This window comes from Schistocerca nitens, chromosome 3 (genome assembly GCF_023898315.1).
Source record: "Schistocerca nitens isolate TAMUIC-IGC-003100 chromosome 3, iqSchNite1.1, whole genome shotgun sequence".
NCBI classification, from domain to species: Eukaryota; Metazoa; Arthropoda; class Insecta; order Orthoptera; family Acrididae; genus Schistocerca; species Schistocerca nitens.
The window spans coordinates 410,793,443-410,821,428 of record NC_064616.1 but is presented as its reverse complement, the minus strand read 5'-3'; the positions used below and the strand labels follow the sequence as shown (position 1 = coordinate 410,821,428).

Genomic DNA, 27,986 nt, shown 5'->3' with positions numbered 1-27,986 from the left:
TAAGCAATGACAAAAAAGTGTAGCTTCACTGATGAGAGAATTCAAGGTATGAACACACAGCTATAAGTAAATACCTGGGCAACACAAAGTTTCCCTGCTACTAAATGAAATAAATTAATAAATAAAAATTTTAACCAGGTTTTAACATGAGGTCAGACCTTTCCGTTAGTTCACTCTGAAGAAGAGTATTTTAAAATACATCATGATAGCATAAATTACAAATTACCACAGAAAAATGAATGCAAACATAAAATCACAAGCAACACGAGAGGATAAGTGGAAGTGAAAAGATTGAACAAAAATATCTTGACCTCTGGTAATAAAATCATTGTTGGATGCCACACATGAACAAACACAAATTGACAAGTAATTAAGTACATACAACTATGATTGATAAATGAAACATCAACATTATTGATGGAAAATGTTTAATTAATACTACTGATTATCAGACAACTCATAACAGTATGCAGGAAAATTCTTTTATAATGAAGTTTAGTAAATATCATGACACTAAAGATTTTCTTAAAAAAAATAATGCAAAGACTATATGTATGAAACAAAATCATAATACAGGGTGGTCAAAAAGAGTCTGAAAAACTTGTACATGTTGCAGTGTAGGTTGTGCTGGGAAATAATAGTTAAGAAAAAATGTGCCATTTCTGAGTTAAATAGCACTGAAGTTAGCCAATCAGGCCATTGCAAATGCAATGCAGCCCACCACAAATGGTGTCACCAAATGTGTTCTTTGTTTGGTTTCCTAAAAGTGAACAAGAGAGTGAAACAAAAATTGGACATGGAACGGTAGTACAGATGAGACCTAAGCCAAAGTCTGAGCAGTCTCAGGACAACTGATACAATTTTATCTGGTGGGCCACTTGAATTTATGCATGCAACAGCCTGATTCCCAAACTTCAATGCTAATTGACTCAGACACAGTGCAAGGCATAGAACTTTTACTTTAACAATTACTTCTCAGAACAACCTACCTTGTAACAACCTTACCAGCTTTTCGTACTGATTCTGACCACCCTGTGTGAGCACGAATGAAAACACACACCAAAAAAAAGTGAATTTGGTAATCAATTAAATCCAGAAAGTTCTGCAACAAACTATTTCAATTAAATAACCTTATTTGGATCAAACTTCTAATCGACCATGTAACACACTGATTTTCTCCATCCTACACCATTTACAAGTTCAACGATTAATCATCTGTGAGATCGTTCATAACAAGCACCAAATCTTATACTTCCGTGGACAATTCAGAACAGAAAATACTAATCAATAATTTACAGCCTTCACTTCCAAAGATAGTTACCCATATATCTGTCAAAATCACAGCACCAAGAAGGGCAAATGCAACTGAAATGAATTTAATGTCACATATTACGTGCATGCCAATACAAACAATTTACATAAAGAGCTGTACAAGATGTGGCTCTGTGGATTCAGTATGAGCTGAAGCACTCATCCTGGCTACTGACAGCATCCAAATGCTGTGGCATGAAGTCAAAGCGTGGCTGGTTACACATCTTGGGAAGCTTCCCACATGCTGTTTGTATGCTGGTCAACAAAGCATCATCACTGGTCACTGCAGAAAAGAGGAAGAATGAGGACATGAAAGAGAACAAGAAGGCAGAGGAGGAGCAGCAGAATGTAGAACATTCTGCAATTCAAGAATCTGTGGGCAATGTTCATCCACTCAGCACGGGTGACACTGTCGGTGTACTCGGCACACGCGACATTATTGGTGTGCTTGGTGCTGGCAACCGTGTTGACACACCTAGCACGGACAAAAGAGTTGATGCACCTGGCACGAGCGACAGTGTTGGTGCACTTGGCCCGGGTGACAGTGTTGGTGTACTTCGCACGGGCGACAGTGCTGTCACGCTCGGCACGAGTGACAGTGCAGGTGCTCTCTGCACGGGCACCTGTGCTGGCGGGCGCAGTGCGGATGACAGTGTTTTTGCGCTTAGTGCGAATGACAGTTTTGGTGCGCTTAGTGCGGACAACAGTGTTGGCACGCTTAGCACGGCTGACAGCATTGATATGCTTACTGCGGGCGACTGCGTTGACCCACTCTGCACAGGCGACAGCACTGACACGCTCAGCATGGGCGACAGTGTCGGTATGGGTGACAGTATTGGCACGGGTGACACCATTGGCACACTTGGCGTGCTCGGTGCAGGCAACAGTGTTAGCGCACAATGCAGGTGACATCATTGGCGCACACGGCACGGGAGACAGTCCTGGTGCGGGTGACAGTGCTGGCGCACTCAGCGCGGGTGACAGTGATGGCATGCTTGGTGAATGTGACAGCATTGACACACTCATCACGGGTGACAGTCTTGGCATGCTCAGTGCAGGTGACAGTGTCGGTGCGCTCACCATGGGTGACAGTGTCGGTGCACTTAAAGTGGATGACTGTGGTGGTGCACTCGCTGAGGGCGACAGTGACAGGGCCCTCAGCGTGGGCGACAATGACGGTGCGCTCAGCACAAGCGGAAGTGATGGTGCAGGCGACAGCCTCGGCACTGGAGACAGCGAGGGCACTGGAGACAGCAACAGCTCCGGAGACAGCGATGGATCTGGAGACAGCGACGGCACTGGAGACAGTGACGGCTCTGGAGACAGCGACGGCTCTGGAGACAGCGACGGCACTGGAGACAGCGACGGCTCTGGAGACAGCGACGGCTCTGGAGACAGTGACGGCACTGGAGACAGCGACGGCTCTGGAGACAGCGATGGCTCTGGAGACAGCGATGGCAATGGAGAAAGTGACGGCACTGGAGACAGCGATGGCACTGGAGACAGCTTTGTCACACTTGGCAAGGGTGATAACATTGGCGAGGACGATAGCATCAGTGTGCTCGGCAAGGGTGATTGCGTTGGCGTGCTCGGTGTGGACAACTCTATTGGCATGGTCGGTGCGGGCAACTCCGTCGGCATGCTTGGCGCTGGCGACTCTGTTGGCATGCTCGGCGTGGGCGACTCTGTTGGCATGCTCAGCGTGGGCGACTCTGTTGGCATGCTCAGCGTGGGCGACTCTGTTGGCATGCTCGGCACGGGTGACTCCGTTGGCATGCTCAGTGGGGGCAACTCAGTAGGCATGCTTGGAGCAGGCAACTGTGCTGGCGAGTGCGGTGCAAGCGACTGCGGTGGAGCACTTGGCACGGGTGACTCCATTGGCATGCTCAGCGGGGGCAACTCAGTAGGCATGCTTGGAGCCGGCGACTGTGCTGCCAAGTGTGGTACAAGCGACTGCGGTGGAGCACTTGGCACGGGTGACTCCATTGGCATGCTCAGTGGGGGCAACTCAGTAGGCACGCTTGGAGCGGGCGACTGTGCTGGCGAGTGTGGTACGAGCGACTGCGGTGGAGCACTTGGCACGGGCGACTCCATTGGCATGCTCAGCGGGGGCAACTCAGTAGGCATGCTTGGAGCGGGCAACTGTGGTGGCGAGTGCGGTGCAAGCGACTGCAGTGGAGCACTTGGCACGGGTGATTCTATCGGCATGCTCAGTGGGGGCAACTCAGTAGGCACGCTTGGAGCGGGCGACTGTGCTGGCGAGTGCGGTGTAAGCGACTGCGGTGGAGCACTTGGCACGGGTGACTGCATTGGCGTGGGTGACTGCATTGGCACACTCGGCACAGGTGATATTTTTAGCACACAGTTTTGGTGCACTGGGCCCAGTAGACAAGATTTAGCATGCAGCACAGGTGACAGTGTTCGTATGCACTGCACGCCGTCAATGTGGGTGGGCGACAGTGCTGGCACTCTCAGCAGGGGCGGGCGACACTGCTGGCACACTCAGCGAGGGCAGGCGACGACACTGGTGGCACACTCAGCAAGGGCAGGTGACGACACTGGCGGCACACTCGGTGAGGGCAGGCGACGACACTGGCGGCACACTCGGTGAGGGCAGGCGACACTGCTGGCACAGTCAGCGAGGACAGTAACACTGCTGGCAAACACAGCATTCTTTGCTCTAATTTCTGACTTTGGTGAGGAAAAGTTGGAAAATGGATTATATTAGGTCTCTATCAACAAATTCCTGTAGACAAATGTTTTAAAAAGTAAGCCTACTAGCAACAGCTTGTATATTGTGAATAATCAAGCATTATTTGAAAATGGTATCAGCATTTTAAATATAACATCAACAACAGAAATAGCCTGCATTATGAACAACTTTACCTTAAGCCCATCTTACTGGGAGTTAAGATTTGCCATAAGTCTGCTAGATGGTGCACTTGGCTGCCAGTTAACAGAAAGAGGTGACAGTTACCTCCAATGCTAAACCTCTCACACAGTGTAAGGTCAGCTGCAAATTGTATCGTGACTTGCTGCCGGTTGTACAGAACAAACATGTCCACTTCAAGTGCACTTATTCAGTGCAAACTAGAGTTATTAGTTGTTTTGGTGCTAAGCCCATGCCAATGAGCAAAGAAAGAAAGAATGGACAGAATCTTGGATTACGAGGAGAAATATAGGAGGTGGTGGGCTCTCTATGCTTCATAGAGAATTGGGGTTAATTTGCATAAACCTTATTTCAGTTTGTAAAGTATCATGATTTTATTACAATTTGACATTAAAAGTATACCAATAATGACTGTTACACATGATTTCACCTTAATAGGGTAAAAGGTCCTTCATCCTTCGCAAGTGTTATAGAAACGGATTTGCCAATAGTTGAAGAATTGCTTCTTATGGTTTTGCCTCTAATTCAAAAGAAAGATATAGTGACGTGTCAGGCAATTATGCTTCTCAAGAAGGTAAGTGAATTATTGGTAACACAAATATTCAAAATACAAAATTAATTTTCATTTATCATCTACTTTAGTTCTATTAGAGTGTAATTCCGAGACATGTTTAATAAGCATCTCTAAGCCTGCTGTCATACTGCTTTTTGAGCAATGAGAAACACAAAGATCTAGCTCATTCTACACAAATAGCAAACAGTACACTTTCATGGATGACACTAGAGACTTTGATGGATGTAACAAGTGTGATAGAAGATTTGGCTATAAACGTAAGTCCAAGATAACTGCTAATACATTTTTGCTTAGAGTTTCTACTTGTTATGGTACAACAGTGAAATAAAATGTGATATTGTGTCCACATGGTCCTGCTGAACGGAAGATATTTAAAGATGTGTTCCACAGACTGTGGCAATTCCTGAATCGCATTGGAGCACTTGATGAGATACATATCAAGTTCAGGCCCATGCATTCCGAGTGTTCATTATTCAGAAACTACAAATACAATGACAGCATTGGTCTTTTAGCATTAGTAGATGATAGTTATAAATTTTTGTTTATGAATATTGGCAGAAATAGCAGAATGTATGATGGTACAATATTCAGGGATTGTCTCTTCCAAGAGGCTACGGATAGCTCACTAAATTTGCCAAAAAAGTCTCCACTCCCAGGTAGTGAACATTATGTCCCTAAATGTTTGTGGCAGGCAATGCTTTGGCATTAAAAGAGAGTGTACAGGAACCATATCCTGAATAGGACATGACACCTGAAAAAATAACTCCAGAATTTGTAGAGCACTCAAGAACATGCATTTGGCATATTGTCAAACAAATTCTGAATTCTGCTGCAGAACATCTCGCTGTTTCCCAAAGCTGAGCTAAATAATTTTCTACTTGCTAGTTTCAGTCCTTCGCCACACTGACAGACATTAATTTGGCAGCTTCATTTGTCTTCTGATTTCCAAATGAGATGAACATTTCACTCACCCCCCCCTTTTCCTCTCTCTCTCTCTCTCTCTCTCTCTCTCTCTCTCTCTCTCTCTCTCTGTGTGTGTGTGTGTGTGTGTGTGTGTGTGTGTGTGTGTGTGTGTGTGTGTGTGTGTGCGTGCATGCGTGCTCATGAGAGAGAGAGAGAGAGAGAGAGAGAGAGAGAGAGAGAGAGATCCAATGTATGTTGAGAGCCACTATTATGAGATAATCTTTTGTCTTTATGATAGTTATCAGAAAAATATAAATACTAAACATTTATATGTATCCCAAATTAACAGTCTGGGAAGATTATTTTGCTCTGAATATATAATAGGTAGTAAGGTACCATACCATTCTTATTAATAGATAAGGCCGGAACTACTGGTGTTTCTTGCAAGTAACTTTTTCTCGCCTGCTGGAAGAAGTGGCATTGATGATTCGAAGGGTTATGTGGCTGCTACATGATGGTGCTCTAGCCCACTTTGCCTTTAATATCTGGACACATCTCAGTCGTGTCTTTCCTGGTCGACGGATCGGGCAAGGGGTCCAGTTGCACGGTCTGCTCAATCGCCGGATCTTAACCTATGTGATTTCTGGTTATGGGGCCATCTCAAAAGTATCATGTATGCAGAGTCCATTCCAGATGTGGAGACACTGGAGTAGTGTATTCCTGCTGCCTTGGCACTTTGCAGCCTGGCCGATGTGAATGTGTGAGACAGAACATGCTTCAGCAAGCAGAAGCACACATTGAGGCACATGGAAACCACTTTCAACACATACTGTAACAGTGTCTGCATGGTACAGTGAATATTGGACTGCAGTCTCTGTAACAATGTATGACTGAATAAATGGTCTCTAGCATGGAAAGCCTGCATTTCCGGACATAAGTTCATTAGACATTTTTGTTCCGTATCCTCTCATTGATCAATCCCTAGATTTTGTATATCCAGTATATATACACGTAAATATGATGTGTGCTTTGAGGTTGCAACAGATACTCAGCTGTGGCCTTGATGAAGGAACCACGTTTTAGGAAAATGAGTGCAAATCTAAACCAGAATTGCCAGACAGGGCACGCACCATCCACCCGAATATGGGGCTGTGTCTTACTAGCTGTACTGCCTCATATGGTTGGCTCCTATTGCACAATGTTATTTTGATTTACACACAATTTGTTCCAGATAACTTACAATAAAAACACAGTTTTGTTCTTCATTACCGAACACATCAAGCACACCCGCTGGTGACTCCAGAACCAAAAACTCACTGTTATAACCCTTGCACTAACTGCCATGAGATTGTAAAACTGTCTCCAGACCGGTAAACACACTACTATTCCCCAAGCTTGTCTCTATGTCCTGAGTCAGTATCCCAACATGATGAGTGAGATGTTGGTGTCAGGAGAATGACAAGACATCAATATCTGCACTATAGGTCTTGGCACATGCTTTTCTTGGAAAAGCATTACAGTTTTAAAATTTGAGTATTGTAACTAGCCCCTTCCTTTATTAACCATAATTCTGAATCCTCTAGGTAATCTTTCTGTAGTATGCATTACTTATAGAGAACATTTTAGCTCAATTTTAAATAGATGTGTTTTAGTAATCTTTTTAATCTCTTTGGGCAATTTCTTTTACAATTTTATCCAATATTCCATTTTCCGTTTTTCCTTGGTAAACATAAATACATGCTGGCCCTTGTTCTGTCATTGTTTTCCTGTTTCCTGTTGTTTTTCATGATATGCACACCATAGATGGATAAATGTACTCACCTCGTGCAGTAAGCATATCCAGTTTTTCAAACAGTTCCACACAGTCAGAGTACCTAACTACCCTCCTAAATTAACCATACATGTGTTGAACTACATATTCCATAAAAACTTAAATTCTCTAATGAAGTATTATGACAGACCAATAAGTCACAGAAGATTCCAACGAGTATCATGTCATCTCTTACGGATTTTTTGTGCTCGGTAAATGTATATATTATCTGCCTCAGTAGTGGCCCTTTTGGAACCCAAACTATGATTGGATAAATATCCCACTCCTACGCTTGTGGGTGTCATCCCTGAAGTACACTCCTCAGAACTTTGGGAAATTATGTAAAAAGTGGCACTGGATGGTTGTTATTGTTACCTCTGAAGTCACTCGTCTTGTAGAGAGGCTTAACAATGGCATATTTTATTTTTTTCTGGTAAAATATCCTGATTTAATAATGCTTCACAGAAGTAACCAAGAACATGACATATTAGAGAGTAAAGCTTTTATGCAATATGTATACAATATTAGAGTGCCTTTCTTTCAGATTGGGATGAGATATCAAGTTTTATATCACTACATGTCCTCTGTCCTGTTTCCTCAGTGTACTGTTTACTATCTCTTCTGAACTACTATATTTACCCAATTATAGGGCTTTTCTTTCCGAAATTCATCATTCAAAAAATATGAGGTCATCTTACATTCACAGATTAAACTATTGCTGCTGGGAGTCAACATTTTTACATTACTTAATAGATGAATGTAGGCGACGCCATACATTTACAGGTAAAGGTCATGCGCATATTTATTTTGAAGAATGTAGAAGGGTAGGGCTGGGCAAAAGATACTTGCATTCAAACAGGCTCGAGATTTCCCAATACGCCGAAGTGCTCAATACAATATTGGCCTTGCTAGAACAGTAGCAACATTTGACACATGTGTCACATGTGAAGGGGATACACAAGGAACTATGAAGTAACTACTACAACAATCTACAGCTCTGCTTAAATGTTGACAATTTTGTGAAACACAGGAGGAAACAGTGTTAAATACTGTTGTCTTACAAACTCTTGTTGTATCTGAATGGGTTTGAAATAAGAGTTCTCATACATGTATGGGTACTGCATACAAACATGTTTACTGTTTTTTAAGTAAAGTTAATATTCACAGGCAAAAATGTTTGCTTCAAAAACCATTACTCGAGTTTGAACCCAACTCAATATTTTATTTGGTTATGCTAGACTGTAATGATTTACTAAGTGAGTTTGCAAATGAGAAATCAGGCCACTATCTACAAAGCAAAATACATGGTAAAAATGTTACTAGCTTTTATACACTTTAGAAGATGGCAACATTCAGGTGAAGCAAGAAAGAAAATTAATATAGAATTAAATGTGTAACAAACGAGTTTGAGCACAATAAACTGACTGTAACTGCTATCATGAGAATAAATTATAGCAGCAAGAATCATCAAGGAGATAGTACCAACATACGTCATTAGATCACAGGATGAGTGTAAGTTTGAGAATTGAACTGAATCCTGACTCTGCTCTTTTATTTACGTACTAGCAAATCCACAATGCTTTGCAATTACTAATTATGTATGGGAATGGGATATATGACATAATCTCCTCCATCTCCTAGTCCTCCATCCTCCTTCTGTCCATCACCCCTCCATTCTCTGTCCTCTCCCCTCACTCTTTCTCTGTCCATTTCCTCCATCCCTTCTTTGTTCATTTACTCCTCTCTGATATTGAGCCTTCTTTATTGTTATTGCAAATTCAGATTCTGTAGTAGCATTGTAAACGTAAGTTGATAGCCAAATACAATTTTTCTGTTTTCAGTGAAAACTGCCTGCGAGGAAGAAAACAAAACAGCACACTGTTGTGTATACAATTTTTGTTTGAAAATATGTATTATGAGAAAGAAAATGTATGTAGAAACAATTATGCTAACAGTTTAAATGTTCTACTGTGGCAGATGAAACAGTATGAGAAAGGAAAGAAAACTGCCTATATTCACGGCAGAGCAAAGCGCAGCATTTTCTTCCTTTTAGTTGGTTTTAACAGAAAACATATTACTTGTCATTTAAAAGTACAGCCTATGTCCATCTGAATGTTCATTTGAGTATCATGTAAAAATATCAAGTAATTTGGTCAAGAAATTTTATACATTTTTGATAATGTTTCCCCTTTATGTATACTACAAGGCGAATTCGGAAAGGAGGGTACTATTTGGTGTGATATGGAAACCACAGTAAAAATTCAACGTAGTTTTACACAGATGAGTTTGGCAGTGTCTTTCATGTGTGTGCCGAACGCTTCAAATACCTCTTTTCGGTTCTGAGCACAAAGTGATCACTTACAAATGCCTAAAACAGTAGTGTATCCCACCAAGTATGTGGATCTGGTGAGAGATTTTGCCTGAAGCTGTGCTGCCCATATAACATAAATGTCATGTGCTTCTTCCTTCAAGACAATTCTCAGCCAAATTCTGCATAAATGAAGACGCTCCTGCAGCATTTTCAATGGGAAGTTTTTAATCACCCACAATACAGCCCATAATTAGCTCCCTCCAAAGTTCATCTCTGCTCGCATGAACCTCTGGTTACGAAGACAACATTTTGGCACAAACAACAAATGGCAGACCAGCTTAGAGAATTGGTGGAAAGGACAAGCAGCTGCTTTCTGTGAAGAGGTTACTGGAAAGTTCAGCCAACGCCACGACAAATGTCTACGTCAGGGCGGCAATTATTTAGAGAGGTAGCTGGAATGTGTGACCAGAAGTTCGAGTATCAAGCAAAAATTTGAATTGCGAGGGTCATTCAATGAGTAATGCTCCACATTTTGCTTTCTCAGAACATATTTATTGTTAAGAGTCAGAATCTGGTGATAATATACATCAACAGGTCTTGTCCATGTCCTATTTTTCTATGTAGTCTCCATCACGTTCTATGGCAATACACCAACGTTGTGGAAGAGCATGTATTCCATGCAGGTTAATGCTCTTGTCCCGTAGGAATAGCCATGTTTTCACTGCATGACTGACACTCTCATCATCTTCAAAGTGTGTTCCCCAAAGAGAATCTTTATGCACCAATAATTCAGATGAAATGGCCTTTCTTTGAATCTTGTGGCCTGCTGTGAGCACTCATGGAACCCATCGTGAGCACCTTTTTGAATATCCGACAGTCTCGATAGTTGCAGCTGCACTTCCAACGCTGACTGACAACTGTCGAGTTGTGATGTGCCGGTCAGCACGAATAATGGCATCTGCACGATTCAGCATGTCGGGAGCAGTGGCTGGGACAGAACGTCCAGAGTGTGGCTGATCGTGGAGCTCTGTTTCTGCACTTTCTGAGGCTGTAACTTTCTTTATCCATCACCCAACTGTACTCATTTCAACTGCAGCGTCGTCATACACAGCACACAACCATTTATGAATGGTCACCATGATTTCTTTTTCTGCACACAAGAATTCAATAACAGCAGGCTGCTTAAAATGTGAGTCGCATGTAGACGCCATTTTGACGCTATACTATGGCTCTGCCATCTGAAGAACGGTTCGAAACTTCACTTGCACACAAAACAAACATAAAATGTGAATTACCAACAAGAAAATTTGTCTATGTATATTAACGGCTTTTTAATAAAATGTGGGGCATTACTTATTGAATGACCCTCACAAATCAGACAAGTAGGCCTACTTTTCCAGATTTCTGGCAATGTTTCCCCTTCCTATATTAAATACGTATTTATATAAGATGGTGGTCCAGTAGGTACATAAAAACTAACATGTATTTGAATGCAATGCTTTGTCAAAATTCTAAAACAGTTATTGAAATTTGGGAGATTTAAAATTTTGAACAAATGGACATTTACATTTTTATTTATATTAGTTGCAGCTGTTATATATGAAATGAATCCTACAAGATATTGCAGTCAGTGATTCACAGTTGCTCAAGCCCAGCACTACGAAAGTGTTGGAAATGGAACAGTGATACAAGCTTGGCTGAGAACTAGGACGAGTGAAGGGAGGGGAGTGGTGAGAGAGTAACAAATTTCATCAAGCTACCAACCATGGTAATCCATGCGGTGTGCCTTGGCTTTTACGAACATTTACTACGTTTAAAATGCAGTTTTCGTGAATCCATTTGTGGTCAGAATTAAAGTGACTAAAAATGGACAAATACTCAACAATAGTATACATTTCTGCTGAAGACTGTTAAAATCTAGATTAGGCCATAGTATACTTACAAGTTTCATGCCGAAATGGTGTCGTTGCTCACCGTAAAGCATGATGGAAATGGAACGGTTTCTGTCATGAGCTGGTTGTACACAGCTAGTAAGAGATCTGACATTCTCACGTCAGTATAAAAGTGAATACGCCATGTATTTGGATAAATCAGATGCGTCTTCAGGTCCCACTGTAACAACAACCTCAAAACTTGCAACATACTGTATTCTTAAGAAACAGCCAAATATTTGTGACAACGAAGATATAAATTTCGCAACTGGACTATTACGCTGAGGATTATTATAAATAATGATACCACAGATGGCAGGCTTAGTAAGCGAAAAAGGTAGCAAAGACAAAAATCAATGTAACCGTTTCTTCTTGCAAACAATCTCGTTGGGAGAAAATCCGCAAACGAGCATTATTGCAGAGGTTGAAAATATTGCTTCAGTTGCAAATTTCTTTACTTTCACACGACCGGTTTCGGACTGTTATGGGCCCAACTTCCGGTATCGTACTGGAAATAGCAAAAGACGGGAGATAATTTTCACACGCCGCAACACACATAAAAAAACATAGAAAATTATTTTTATAAACTTTTAAAAAACATTTCGAAACCGCCGGTCGGGCTAGGTGCTGTGAACCCTATGTCAATGCGAAAGTAGCACCAGGCAGTACTACGGACGACTGCCTGGGTAGGGAAATATACAATGATTTCACGACACTTACGCTGTGCTGTAGTCCCCGAACGCCGCGTGTTCCACGCGCGGTTTGCTACCTATGAGCGAGTAGCCGATGCGGAGGCAAATTGGTAAACCACAGTGGCAAAAGTGCTGCCATCTATTGACGGGGAGATGAACGCGTGGCCACTAGCCCGGCCGCTCACAATTTGAATTTAGTGGTTTACATTTAAAATGAAGAAAAAACAAAAAATACGTAAAAAATACATGAAAAAAGTGAAAAGTGCATTATGCGTATAAATGAGCGTCTTGATCATTTCGGTACAGAACTTTAGTAAAATTGAGTGCAAGGTGCGAATAAAATTATTATATATGCCGTAAAGCGCAATGAAACTTTTCTTTTACATGAGTGGCAAACAAGTTTTAAATTTAGTGGGGATATATAAGTGGCACCGTGGAACACCGCGCCACAGCCATCAGTTAAAAGAACATGTACATGTGCCGCTCTCGTTACTGATCAACAAGAAAAGTAGGGAAACCTTACAGTCTATACTGTCAGAAAGTAATATGCCAATTAATAACTAGCAGCAATAGCACAATTTTTTGTTTTGTTTTTTATGTGTGTTGCGGCGTGTGAAAATTATCTCCCCACTTTTGGTTTTTCCAGTACCACGATACATGAAGTTGGGCTCATAACGGTCCGAAACTGGTCGTGTGAAAATAAAGAAAATTTGCAACTGAAGCGGTATTTTCAGCCTCTCCCATTTCTTTTTGTTTGTTTTATTTCTCCTGGTATTAACAAAATATAGGCAATCAACAAACTGCATAAGTTTGTAATAGGTATGATGTTGAGTTTTTACACGGATAGTTTGTAGTTTTGAGCAGTCATAAATACGTTAAAAATAGTTTTTCTCAAAGAGTCACTTAAAAAAAGGGGGTTGTGTCAAGGTCGTCTAGTATTCAAGGTTGGAATATACTTGGGCAAATATGGTATTTGTGCCGATTTTCTACACTATTCTTAAAAGGCAATTATTAAAAATGTGCGTTACACATGGATTACTTTTTACAATACTCTCATTCTCTCTAAACTGAATAATATCTTCACTTTCTTTCCAAGTCTCCCTGTTAACACATTGACTGCCATGTGGCCAGTGGTGGTTTTGTGGCAGTCGAGATGTTAAAAATATTCCATATTTTACAGGAAAATTTTTCTGGATCAGTTATTGGTCTGACTATTTTGTACACATCACTTTTCCGTAGTGAACCAAGGTTTCTTTGATAACTTTCTAGTACTGCATTTAATTATTTTTCAAAAAACTGGTGTTAATAACTCTCATGACCCTAATCTAGGCTGTTAGGTGATTTGCTAGCAGTGAAGTTTCCTTTTTTTAAAATTTTCATAGCTTATAGTCCTTTATTTTCCTTTAACAATATTTCCTGGTGTTATTTTTCAATGTTGTCAGTGTGCTCAGAAGTTATTTCTTATAAGAAATAACCGTGGTGACAACTCCAAAGAGTACTGCACCACAATCAATAAGCCACACTCGAAACACTCATAACACTGCAGCTGTACGGGTTGGCAGTACAAACCATACCGAGGTCCGCCAGGGGGCCGTAGCTGCCAACCCATGGGCATCACGTGTGTGGTGCCTCATTAAATACCGGAGCACTGAGCTACGGCAGACAGTTGTGTTTAGTGCCCCGAGTCATGTAGATCCTCCAGTTACTGCAGAGTCTACACACTGCAGTGTTCATCCATCGTCTCAGAGACTTAGGCTCCGTAGGCATCTTAGTCCAGCTCTCAACTCTATGTAGGCATCACTCAGAGGCACAGTGACAGGACTTTAATATTTTAGAGGACTTGTAATAATTTCAAATGTCTAATTGCACTGCACATTTCACAAGAATCAGCAACATTTAAGATGAGTAATTCTTCATCTTTAATAAATATCATTTTATAACTAATTGTTGGGAATCTTTCTGACTGAAGATAACCTATGCTGTCCTGCTGCATTCCCAACAGTAACCTGTATTTTTATACTGCCACACTGTCAACTAGTCAGTCAGACAGAATAGCAACATTAAATTACCTGAAGCCTAACATTGTTTAATTAGCACTGGTTATTTGTTAAAATTTTGCATGTCTACTAAAACAGGATTTAAGACACCACCCATGTAAATGAAATGAAGTACTGCAATCTCTCACTTAATGTGAAAATGTTTAAGTGATTACGAGCTGAATTTCCTACATCATACATGTTTTTGTTGTGGTGTTCAGTCCAGAGACTGGTTTGATGCAGCTCTCCATTCCACTCTATCCTATGCAAACTTCTTCATTTTCAAGTACCTACTGCACCCTACATCCTGCTGAATCTGTTTAGTGTATCCATCTCTTGGTCTCCCTCAATGATTCTTACCCTACATGCTGCCCTTCAATACTAAATTGGTGATCCCTTGATGCCTCAGAACATGTCATACCAACCGATCCCTTCTTCTGGTCAAGTTGTGCCACAAACTCCTCTTCTCCCCAATTCCATTCAATACCTCCTCATTAGTTATGTGATCTACCCATCTAATCTTCAGCATTCTTCTGTAGCACCACATTTTGAAAACTTCTATTCTCTTCTTGTCTAAACTACACTCCTGGAAATTGAAATAAGAACACCGTGAATTCATTGTCCCAGGAAGGGGAAACTTTATTGACACATTCCTGGGGTCAGATACATCACATGATCACACTGACAAAACCACAGGCACATAGACACAGACAACAGAGCATGCACAATGTCGGCACTAGTACAGTGTATATCCACCTTTCGCAGCAATGCAGGCTGCTATTCTCCCATGGAGACGATCGTAGAGATGCTGGATGTAGTCCTGTGGAACGGCTTGCCATGCCATTTCCACCTGGTGCCTCAGTTGGACCAGCGTTCGTGCTGGACGTGCAGACCACGTGAGACGACGCTTCATCCAGTCCCAAACATGCTCAATGGGGGACAGATCCGGAGATCTTGCTGGCCAGGGTAGTTGACTTACACCTTCTAGAGCACGTTGGGTGGCACAGGATACATGCGGACGTGCATTGTCCTATTGGAACAGCAAGTTCCCTTGCCGGTCTAGGAATGGTAGAACGATGGGTTCGATGACGGTTTGGATGTACCGTGCACTATTCAGTGTCCCCTCGACGATCACCAGTGGTGTACGGCCAGTGTAGGAGATCGCTCCCCACACCATGATGCCGGGTGTTGGCCCTGTGTGCCTCGGTCGTATGCAGTCCTGATTGTGGCGCTCACCTGCACGGCGCCAAACACGCATACGACCATCATTGGCACCAAGGCAGAAGCGACTCTCATCGCTGAAGACGACACGTCTCCATTCGTCCCTCCATTCACGCCTGTCGCGACACCACTGGAGGCGGGCTGCACGATGTTGGGGCGTGAGCGGAAGACGGCCTAACGGTGTGCGGGACCGTAGCCCAGCTTCATGGAGACGGTTGCGAATGGTCCTCGCCGATACCCCAGGAGCAACAGTGTCCCTAATTTGCTGGGAAGTGGCGGTGCGGTCCCCTACGGCACTGCGTAGGATCCTACGGTCTTGGCGTGCATCCGTGCGTCACTGCGGTCCAGTCCCAGGTCGACAGGCACGTGCACCTTCCGCCGACCACTGGCGACAACATCGATGTACTGTGGAGACCTCACGCCCCACGTGTTGAGCAATTCGGCGGTACGTCCACCCAGCCTCCCGCATCCCCGCTATACGCCCTCGCTCAAAGTCCGTCAACTGCACATACAGTTCACGTCCACGCTGTCGCGGCATGCTACCAGTGTTAAAGACTGCGATGGAGCTCCGTATGCCACGGCAAACTGGCTGACACTGACGGCGGCGGTGCACAAATGCTGCGCAGCTAGCGCCATTCGACGGCCAACACCGCGGTTCCTGGTGTGTCCGCTGTGCCGTGCATGTGATCATTGCTTGTACAGCCCTCTCGCAGTGTCCGGAGCAAGTATGGTGGGTCTGACACACCGGTGTCAATGTGTTCTTTTTTCCATTTCCAGGAGTGTATTTATCGTCCATGTTTCACTTCCATACATGGCTACAATCCATACAAATACTGTCAGAAAAGACTTTCTGACACTTAAATCTATACTCGATGTTAACAAATTTCTCTTCTTCACAGGCGCTTTCCTTGCCATTGCCAGTCTACATTTTATATCCTCTCTACTTCGACATCATCAGTTATTTTGCTCCCCAAATAGCAAAACTCATCTACTACTTTAAGTGTCTCATTTCCTAACCTAATTCCCTAAGCATCACATGATTTAATTAGACTACATTCTATTATCCGTGTTTTGCTTTTGTTGATGTTCATCTTATATCCTCCTTTCAAGACACAGTCCATTCCACTCAACTGCTCTTCCAGGTCCTCTGCTGTCTCTGACATAATTACAATTTCATCGGTAAACCTCAAAGTTTTTATTTCTTCTCCATGGATTTTAATTCCTACTCCTAATTTTCCTTGTGTTTTCATTACTGCCTGCTCAGTATATAGATCAAATAACATCGGGGATAGGCTACAACTCCATCTCACTCCCTTCCCTCTCATGCCCCTTGACTCTTGTAACAACCACCTGGTTTCTGTGCAAATTGTAAATAGCCTTTTGCTTCTTGTATTTGACCCTTGCCACCTTCAGGATTTGAAAGAGAGTATTCCAGTCAACACATACCAGTACAATGTAATGCCACTGCAAAATTTTAACAAGAGGTAGCACCCACTCAAGAAGGTAGTCTTAACAAATTTTCACAATATCTTGGGAACTAGAATAACTCTAGTAAAAAAAAAGAAAAATCCTCATCCATTAACTGATTTGCATCAGATAAAATAATGGTTAGAGCCAATGTATACCTTGCCTGAAGCCTTGCCCTGCCCTGAAGCACTTTCTTTGTAAATGAAAGTTGTAATTTTCAAATTATGTGAAATGCATCTCTTCACATATAAAAATGTTCTTAAACTTCTTTCCTCATGATTAAGTTATTGGAATCAAATATTTACAATCTATAAACACAGATCTGGCTATCACATAAATTACCTCTTACCAATTAGAGTACTATTCACTTCCCAATACAGTGCACGTACAACACAGCCAAAGCATTGTTTTTTCTAGCCCCTTTCTGTGGAAGACGTGTGTCACACTCCTACATAGAAATATACTCAGCAAACAAAAGGAGATGAAAACTTATTTAATATCCACAATGTCCTGAGCTTTAGCCTCTGTCCACGTACATCCAATACCATGTGGTACAACATAAATTTATCTTGAATATCACTGAACAACCACAAACATACATGTTTGCAGAACCTGTGGACCATTAAACCACCAAATACTCAATTATTACAAAGTGTGGAATATAAAATAGTTGTTACATTACTGCATCTTGTAAAATATGCACTTTTCCACAGCAGACACCTGATATGATATTGATTAATTATATATAAACTATCATGCAATGACTGTATTTTTGTTACATTATTTAAGAAAGGAATATATAAATACATAAATAGTGTGGAAAATATTGGAAATTTCATTTATTGTAAATTATATTTTGATGCTTTGATATGTGCATATACAGAGGATGCATATCTGTATATTGAAAAATCACGAATTATTACAACAAACACTTTCATGAGGATCGCAAATGCAGTGTGCCTTATGTGTCCACACACCACAAGCAATGACCGCTACACAAAAATGAATGGTTTGCTGAACTAATTCATTATCGAAAACAGGACAGTGAAATGATATATTTATAAGTTCTCCTCATGCCTTTTGTCTTTTCATCCATGGCAATCATTAATTGAAATCTTATTGTTTCAGTTCTAATTTCTTTGGCTATTGAGCCAATGAAATCCACGTGGTTGTCAATGGCAGATTCGGCAGCAGCTTGTTGGTGTGCCTGTTTCAAATATATTCTTTGTGCAATCAATTTGATTGCAGCCATGTAACTATCACGAAACCCCTTCCTGTTTCTCCTTCTACTCAGGAGTCTGCTGGTTCTACAATTTGTTGAACAATGCACACTGATTCAGTATATGTAAATCCAGACTACAGCACTCCTCCACAAAGTGTTGTGGAGACTGCTGCATTTCTCTACTTTGTGAATGCAAAGACTCACTGCTAGCCTGCGAATTGCAGAACATACTGAAATTTATTGCAGTACTATAACTGAATGAAATGCTTAACATCGCAATAAAACAGCTAAGTATACTGCAGTTTTGTAAATAATGTAAGCAGTAGTTCCCCAATCACGGGTAGCTTTTATGACAATTTCTAAAATTTAATTCAAACTTTTTGTCACAGAATTTTAATTGGACATGCACTGTGTGAAAGGCCTATAAAATACAGTTTTTTTTTCCTTAAGTAAATAGTTGGATAACTTACCTATTTACTTTCATCATTGTTCACTGCAAAGAACTGTCCACCTAGGCACTGGTAGAAAATGGACTGCCAAGATCAGTAATTTATCATAGTATCATAGTGCTAGTATGTACATCTGCAAAACTGCAAGTTCATATTAACTGCAATAAAATTCTGGTGGGAAAACTACATTTCAATCCATTGGTCATTGAAGATTATGTACTTTCAAAATAATCAGAAGTGAAAATCCACTACATTATTACCTATTTGCTGTATATGCATAAAAGTACTATTAAACACAATATTATCACAAGGCTGTGCTATAATTTTGAAAAATAACATATTAGAAAATATATGATTTTGTATGTACATCGTTCAGCCCACTGGCACTCATCTTTGATGACCTCACTTTCAGGTGTTCAACACTGGACTGATGCCCCAAACCACACATTTTTGTGTAGTAATCCTTGCTTGTAGCATTTGGATGAATCAGGCACACAATTTGCAATCTTTGTGAGTGGTTCTGCGCAATAGTGTTTACTATATTATTTTGTTCTATTTACTACGTATAGACACAGTTCCTTCCTGTACACACATATCAAAGCATCAGTTGCTTCCTCAGTCCACTGTGGTGCCATTGTTTTATATACAATGTGTACACAATGAAAGACAACAGGATGAAAGTGAGTAGCGACAAAAGCATCCCGGTCACGGTTTCAAGATGTGATGTCAGAAGCAGAAACGTCCCACGATTGCCCATGGCAGGCAGCACTTAAAGCATTTTACAAGCAAAATAGCACTGGGTCTGTCATAGAAAACATGCAGAGTTCCCTGCAAAGTAGCAGGCTAGCAGACAACAGAGCTTACTTGACAGCCATCACGTGAGGCAGCAAAAAAACTTACAGCAAATCTTACTCCATGTGAGATGGGCTTTACTCTTGTAAAGAATGCAACCATAAAAATATTTTATTTCCTCTCTTGGGAATTAAGCACGCTGGCAGATAATGAAAGTTTTAAGACCAAATTTAAATCCTTATTACTTCACAACTCCTATCCCATGGATCAAGTTGTCCCAATGTTTCCCCACAGGCACCACCAGCCACCCCACAGCTCAATCATCGGCAGGTGAACTGGTATAGGCTACCCACTGAGAGGTCCTATTGCACACTTTCTGAGCAAACATAAACGACTTGGCCAACACAGCACAGGGTCCTCAGCTGGTGCAGAAATGTCACACAAGCTATGGCGCAACACCCTTACTGCCAGAGCGTCAACTGTTTGCCCATCTGTGCCTATGAGTATCCGGCTACTCCCCAGCTAGCACATGAACTGGAAAAACCTATTGTAGATGAATTTCTGAGCTAAGCTGTATGTATGTGTTTGTGTTGCATTTATCAAATTTTGTTGTAAATTAAGAGTAATAACAAAAATAGTTATATAAATGCAGTAAGCACCATAAAATTTCATATCGATACGCAATAAATAATATTTTGTACAATGCACATTACATGGGACAAAGGCATGATGATGATGGTGCCCCTTACTACTTCTCACCTACGGTAATTGCCATATGCTAGATGTAACAAAGGTAGTCACAAGTGTAAGCATCATCGCTTTTCTTCCCACTTTTTGTCAACAGGAAAACAATTGCAATAGGAGCAGCAGATTAACATGGATAAGACTGGAATGCACTTACTCACATTCTTGCTGAAGTACTCATCTCGATACTGAGCGATACTGGGTCACAAGAACTACAGAAAACCTAATCCAAGATGCCAGAACAGCATTTCAACTACTAGCCTGACTAGGTCGGTCAGTCATTGGTCGGTCAAACTCTCTCTCTCTCTCTCTCTCTCTCTCTCTCTCTCTCTCTGTGTGTGTGTGTGTGTGTGTGTGTGTGTGAGCACGCACACACGCGTGCGCATTTTGTGCATTTGTTGATTTGTTGTTGTTGTTCTATAGGTAGGTACTAGACACACAGAGTACAGTATTGCAATGGACAGGTCACGTTTAAACATTCCTCTGCGTATACCCTATAGTGTTACACACTGCACATGGTATGGCTCCCATGCTGTGGCCGTCTGCTGTATGCCCTACACCATGTGCAGTGTAAAATGGATATGTGCATTGGGACAAAAAAACTGCAAAAGATGGCATTTTTCTTATCTATATGATAAAGCATAATTGAAGTAACAGCTCAGGAAAAACGGCTAAACGGCTACAAACGTTAACAGTATCATCGTCATTCTGTTTTCCAAGCATGACTTGCCATTATTGTAGGATACTAAAATATAAAACAAAAATATTGTCTATGCAACTGTACACCTATTACAGTGAACCCTCAATTATCCATGGGTAGATTATACACTTTCCAGATTATCCTGGCCTATTTCTCTCACTATTTTGCTGCTGAAAATTTTCCTTTAACCCAGGAGTTGTTGTGAGTGAGCGGTAATCTCACATTACTACAAGGGTGTAGTAAACAATGTGCTGCCTCAACACTGCAAGACCTGGACTATATTTTGTTTCAAAGAAGTGTACGGCAATGCGAAATTGGATTGTACAGTATTTATTATAAGTACCGAATTTTCACATATACCACAATGATTAAAGTAGAAATTATTATAAACATTAATGAATTTAATTATGATAATGTAATTAATTTTTATTTTCACACAACCCTAATATATTATAGTGTATATTAATTGTGGATTTTCTGTTGAATTTGATTATCCGTGGTTTTCAGGTCCCCAATTATTGCGGATAATCGAGAGTTTACTTTAATTCCAAAAAAAAACTTGTCCATAAAAAATATACTTCTCCATCTTCTTGTATTACAATACTGTATGTACATTTTTGACAACATACGTTAAGTATTCAGTAACAAAATGTTTGACCTTTGCCAGTGAACTGAATTTCCCTCACACTACATGTTTCAGAAGATAACTTCTACATCTACATCTACATTTATACTCCGCAAGCCACCCAACGGTGTGTGGCGGAGGGCACTTTACGTGCCACTGCCATTACCTCCCTTTTCTGTTCCAGTTGTGTATGGTTCACAGGAAGAACGACTGTCTGAAAGCCTCCGTGCGCGCTCGAATCTCTCTAATTTTACATTCGTAATCTCCTCGGGAGGTATAAGTAGGGGGAAGCAATATATTTGATACCTCATCCAGAAACGCACCCTCTCGAAACCTGGCGAGCAAGCTACACCGCGATGCAGAGTGCCTCTCTTGCAGAGTCTGCCACTTGAGTTTGCTAAACATCTCCGTAACGCTATCACGGTTACCAAATAACCCTGTGATGAAACGGGCCGCTCTTCTTTGGATCTTCTCTATCTCCTCCGTCAACCCGATCTGGTACGGATCCCACACTGTTGAGCAATACTCAAGTATAGGTCGAACGAGTGTTTTGTAAGCCACCTCCTTTGTTGATGGACTACATTTTCTAAGGACTCTCCCAATGAATCTCAATCTGGTACCCACCTTACCAACAATTAATTTTATATGATCATTCCACTTCAAATCGTTCCGCACGCATACTCCCAGATATTTTACAGAAGTAACTGCTACCAGTGTTTGTTCCGCTATCATATAATCATACAATAAAGGATCCTTCTTTCTATGTATTCGCAATACATTGCATTTGTCTATGTTAAGGGTCAGTTGCCACTCCCTGCACCAAGTGCCTATCCGCTGCAGATCTTCCTGCATTTCGCTACAATTTTCTAATGCTGCAACTTCTCTGTATACTACAGCATCATCCGCGAAAAGCCGCATGGAACTTCTGACACTATCTACTAGGTCATTTATATATATTGTGAAAAGCAATGGTTCCATAACACTCCCCTGTGGCACGCCAGAGGTTACTTTAACGTCTCTAGACGTCGCTCCATTGATAACAACATGCTGTATTCTGTTTGCTAAAAACTCTTCAATCCAGCCACACAGCTGGTCTGATATTCCGCAGGCTCTTACTTTGTTTATCAGGTGACAGTGCGGAACTGTATCGAACGCCTTCCGGAAGTCAAGGAAAATGGCATCTACCTGGGAGCCTGTATCTAATATTTTCTGTGTCTCATGAACAAATAAAGCGAGTTGGGTCTCACACGATTGCTGTTTCCGGAATCCATGTTGATTCCTGCAGAGTAGATTCTGGGTTTCCAGAAATGACATGATACGCGAGCAAAAAACATGTTCTAAAATTCTACAACAGATCGGTGTCAGACATATAGGAGTACAGTTTTGCACATCTGCTCGACGACCCTTCTTGAAGACTGGGACTACCTGTGCTCTTTTCCAATCATTTGGAACCCTCCGTTCCTCTAGAGACTTGCGGTACACGGCCGTTAGAAGGGTGGCAAGTTCTTTCGTGTGCTCTGTGTAGAATCGAATTGGTATCCCGTCAGGTCCAGTGGACTTTCCTCTGTTGAGTGATTCCAGTTGCTTTTCTATTCCTTGGACACTTATTTTGATGTCAGCCATTTTTTCGTTTGTGCGAGGATGTAGAGAAGGAACTGCAGTACGGTCTTCCTCTGTGAAACAGCTTTGGAAAAAGGTGTTTAGTATTTCAGCTTTACGCGTGTCATCCTCTGTTTCGATGCCATCATCATCCCGGAGTGTCTGGATATGCTGTTTCGAGCCACTTACTGATTTAATGTAAGACCAGAACTTCCTAGGATTTTCTGTTAAGTCGGTACATAGAATTTTACTTTCGAATTCACTGAACGCTTCACGCATAGCCCTCCTTAAGCTAACTTTGACATTGTTTAGGTTCTGTTTGTCTGAGAGGTTTTGGCTGCGTTTAAACTTGGAGTGAAGCTCTCTTTGCTTTCGCAGTAGCTTCCTAACTTTGTTGTTGAACCATGGTGGGTTTTTCCCGTCCCTCACAGTTTTACTCGGCACGTACCTGTCTAAAATGCATTTTACAATTGCCTTAAACTTTTTCCATAAACACTCAACATTGTCAGTGTCGGAACAGAACTTTTCGTTTTTATCTGTTAGGTAGTCTGAAATCTGCCTTCTATTACTCTTGCTAAACAGATAAACCTTCCTCCCTTTTTTTATATTCCTATTAACGTCCATATTCAGGGATACTGCAATGGCCTTATGATCACTGATTCCCTGTTCTGCACTTACAGAGTCGAAAAGTTCGGGTCTGTTTGTTATCAGTAGGTCCAAGATGTTATCTCCACGAGTCGGTTCTCTGTTTAATTGCTCGAGGTAATTTTCGGATAGTGCACTCAGTATAATGTCACTCGATGCTCTGTCCCTACCACCCGTCCTAAACATCTGAGTGTCCCAGTCTATATCTGGTAAATTGAAATCTCCACCTAAGACTATAATATGCTGAGAAAATTTATGTGCAATGTATTCCATATTATCTCTCAGTTGTTCTGCAAATAATGCTGCTGAGTCGGGAGGTCGGTAAAAGGAGCCAATTATTAACCTAGCTCGGTTGTTGAGTGTAACCTCCACCCATAATATTTCACAGGAACTATCCACTTCTACTACACTACAGGATAAACTACTACTAACAGCGACAAACACGCCACCACCGGTTGCATGCAATCTATCCTTTCTAAACACCGTCTGTGCCTTTGTAAAAATTTCAGCTGAATTTATCTCTGGCTTCAGCCAGCTTTCTGTACCTATAATGATTTCAGCTTCGGTGATTTCTATCAGCGCTTGAAGTTCCGGTACTTTACCAATGCAGCTTCGACAGTTTACAATTACAATACCGATTGCTGCTTGGTCCCCACATGTCTTGACTTTGCCCCGCACCCTTTGAGGCTGTTGCCCTTTCTGTACTTTCCCGAGGCCATCTAACCTAAAAAACCGCCCAGTCCACGCCACACAACCCCTGCTACCCATGTAGCCGCTTGCTGCGTTTAGTGGACTCCTGACCTATCCAGCGGAACCTGAAACCCGACCACCCTATGGCGCAAGTCGAGGAATCTGCAGCCCACACGGTCGCAGAACTGTCTCAGCCTCTGATTCAGACCCTCCACTCGGCTCTGTACCAAAGGTCCGCAGTCAGTCCTGTTGACGATGCTGCGGATGGTGAGCTCTGCTTTCATCCCGCTAGCGAGACTGGCAGTCTTCACCAAATCAGATAGCCGCCGAAAGCCAGAGAGGATTTCCTCTGATCCATAGCGACACACATCATTGGTGCCGACATGAGCGACCACCTGCAGATTGGTGCACCCTATACCCTTCATGGCATCGGGAAGGACCCTTTCCACACCTGGAATGACTCCCCCCGGTATGCACACGGAGTGCACATTGGTTTTCTTCCCCTCTCTTGCTGCATATCCCTAAGGGACCCCCTTACGCGCCTGACGTTGAAGCTCCCAACTACCAGTAAGCCCACCCTCTGTGACTGCCTGGATCTTGCAGACTGAGGGGCAACCTCTGGAACAGAACAAGCAGCCATCTCCAGCCGAACATCAGTATCAGCCTGAGACAGAGCCTGAAACCAGTTCGTCAGACAAACTGGGGAGGCCTTCCGTTCAGCCCTCCGGAATGTCTTTCGCCCCCTGCCACACCTCGAGATGACCTCCCACTCTACCACAGGTGAGGGATCAGCCTCAATGTGGGCAGTATCCCGCGCAGCCACAGTCGTAGCCCGATCGGGAGATGCGTGGGACGACCTGGCCGTGCCCAACAAACCTCCATCCGGACCCCCACAGTGATGCCCATTGGCAACAGCCTCAATAACCTCATGATAACATTTAATAACTTCTATCTTCAGGTGCGTTTAGGTGAAATATTTAGATTTTTCCCAATAATGCATAGCTGAGATACGTCATATTAACAAGATATCAGTACCACAAGGCACGACACTTCATGAAACATGCTCATTTAAAAGACCCATCATAATGTGGCCGGAAAAATAGGCCATGGAAGGTAGCTAATACACCAAGGATCACACAAAAAGACACAACTGTTCCATTTTTTAAATGTTTAATACTTTCCTAAATTGCAAGCAGTCAACTGGTACACCATATTTTTCAAGAAAATAGAATACTTCAGTTTTGAGTACATTATCTTCTTCATTTATATTAAGCACAGGTATATACTGTTTGGTTTCTTGCAACACAGTGCTAAGGCTCTGTCTTACATACGCATACACTAGTGAGCACACAGCAGAATCAATATCACAAGTTTCATTGCCTAGAACTATAGTTACTTCCTCATTCTTCTCAATCTTTTCACGATGGAACAAAGAAAGAGGTATATTTAATGACTTTATCACTTAATGATAACATTTAATAACATTTACTAATAATGGAAACAGCTTTCGGGTGGAGAGGGGGAGTAGAGAGATAGAGAGACAGGGTGAGGTGTGCAGTCCCCATACATTTTATATAAAATAACCAAAAGATCACATTTCGTATTATGTAAGTTTCTCAATGCATTTTCATATGGACAACAGGATATTACATACAAGTTTCTGATTAAATTTTTGTACATGAGTATGTGTGTCAATGCAAAGTGAACAGATATTGTATGAGAATGAGGACGGCTAGTGATAAAGTGATTCTGACACAGTTCTGATTGAAATGGCACAGCAGCTAGAAACATACCTTCAAAATGGCAATGGCCACACGATCATTGAATCATTATTAATATCAGCTGACAGAAGATTGTGAAAGTATCCATAGGCAAGAAGACATGTCACATCCACATCTCACTGTTAAGGAACATTACTAGTAGCTGATGGTGCTACTGACAGTAGAACATATTTCTATGGTAGTCAGGCACAGCCTTTATTGGACACTGATACAAATAAGGGTCTGCAGAAAACACTCAATATGTATGCTCCCATGCTGACAAATGGGAATACTGTGACTGGACTATAAAAAAGAATGAAAGATAACTGTGTATCAGGTGAGCCACTATCCCCTCTTCCACAATGTCAGTAGTTCAATCAAGAAGGTCCGTTTTTAACAAGAATTGCTGCCACATACATTCAACTCCTAATCTACCACTCAATGCATATGCTAAAGGATGAATGGTTATCTTCTCTCCTTCCATGTGTATTTCATCTAAGACTTTGCAGTATAATACAGAGTTAACAGATTGATGTGAACAGATGTCAGCTGGTCATGTCAATAGAAAGCAATGGTGTTCCCACTCAGTTTCTGATCTAAATAACAAGTGAACTTGTTACATGCTTGTACTGCAATGTTGTGGGCATGTTTTTGCCAACATATGTTAAGTATTCTTGACATGATGGATCAATGGTAGAACATTCGGATTCAAAATTTTATGCATGGTATAGCATCTTGAACACGAATACTTTGAAATAAAGAAACAATGGTTGGAAATAAACATTTCAGACGTTACAAGGTCTTCAATAAGCTCTGAATGTGAGGCACAATTTAAAAAGGTATGTGTCATAACAAACATGTGCCTGCCACAGCAATGTTGGTCATGATACTTTGGGGAAGGGAGGAAAAATAAGTTTGTGATGTGTGTATAGTGAAGTTTAACAGTATTTACAGTTCACGACTGATTGACAAGCTAAGCGCATTACTCTTTACAGGAACTTGCCGACATGCATTTAACGCTGTGGTGCAGCTTATTTGAAACTCGAGACGGATTAAACTGGCGTGTTGGACTGGGTCTCAAATGTGAGACCTTTGTCTTTCACATTAAGTACTCGACCGGCTGAGCTACCCAAGCGCAACTCACAACCCACCCTCAGAGGTTTGCCGTGAAAGGCAAAGGTTCCAGGTTCAGGGTTCGAGTCCCAGCCTGGCACACAATTTTAATCTGACAAGAAGTTTATGATACTCTCATTGTTCGAGTAGAATGGGAGATTCTGTGGCACAGACAACAAGATCGTTGGGTTTCATTCCTAAGGGGTTATGTGAAGTCGTAAGTATGAATTCCAGTAGAAACTGCAGAGGGTCTGGTTAGTAGGGTCCTAGCTGTCTGCATCATAGCATAAATGTTTTAACTGGTTCCCACAGCAACATGGAGCAATCAGAGCTGTTGCAGATCAACCTTTATTTGCAGCCCACCACCAGTGGCACCGCAAAATGCAAGCTGTCACCACAAGCAATGCTGTGGGAAGAAGTCGCACATCTGGAGTGCACACTGCATCTTTCAGTGGAACCCTGCGACCTCCAACCAGCTATAACCGTGCCCCACAGCTCTGA

At 41.9% G+C, this 27,986-nt stretch overlaps 1 protein-coding gene across 1 annotated transcript; it reads left to right on the top strand.

Moving 5' to 3' along the window:
* Window positions 1-1,620: 1,620 nt before the first annotated feature.
* LOC126249253 (uncharacterized PE-PGRS family protein PE_PGRS54-like) lies at window positions 1,621-27,986 on the top strand. The gene is made up of 4 exons (XM_049950909.1): window positions 1,621-1,903; window positions 1,992-3,884; window positions 4,881-5,032; window positions 27,798-27,986. The coding sequence occupies exons 1-4, from the start codon at window positions 1,621-1,623 to the stop codon at window positions 27,984-27,986; spliced, it is 2,517 nt and encodes an 838-aa protein (XP_049806866.1).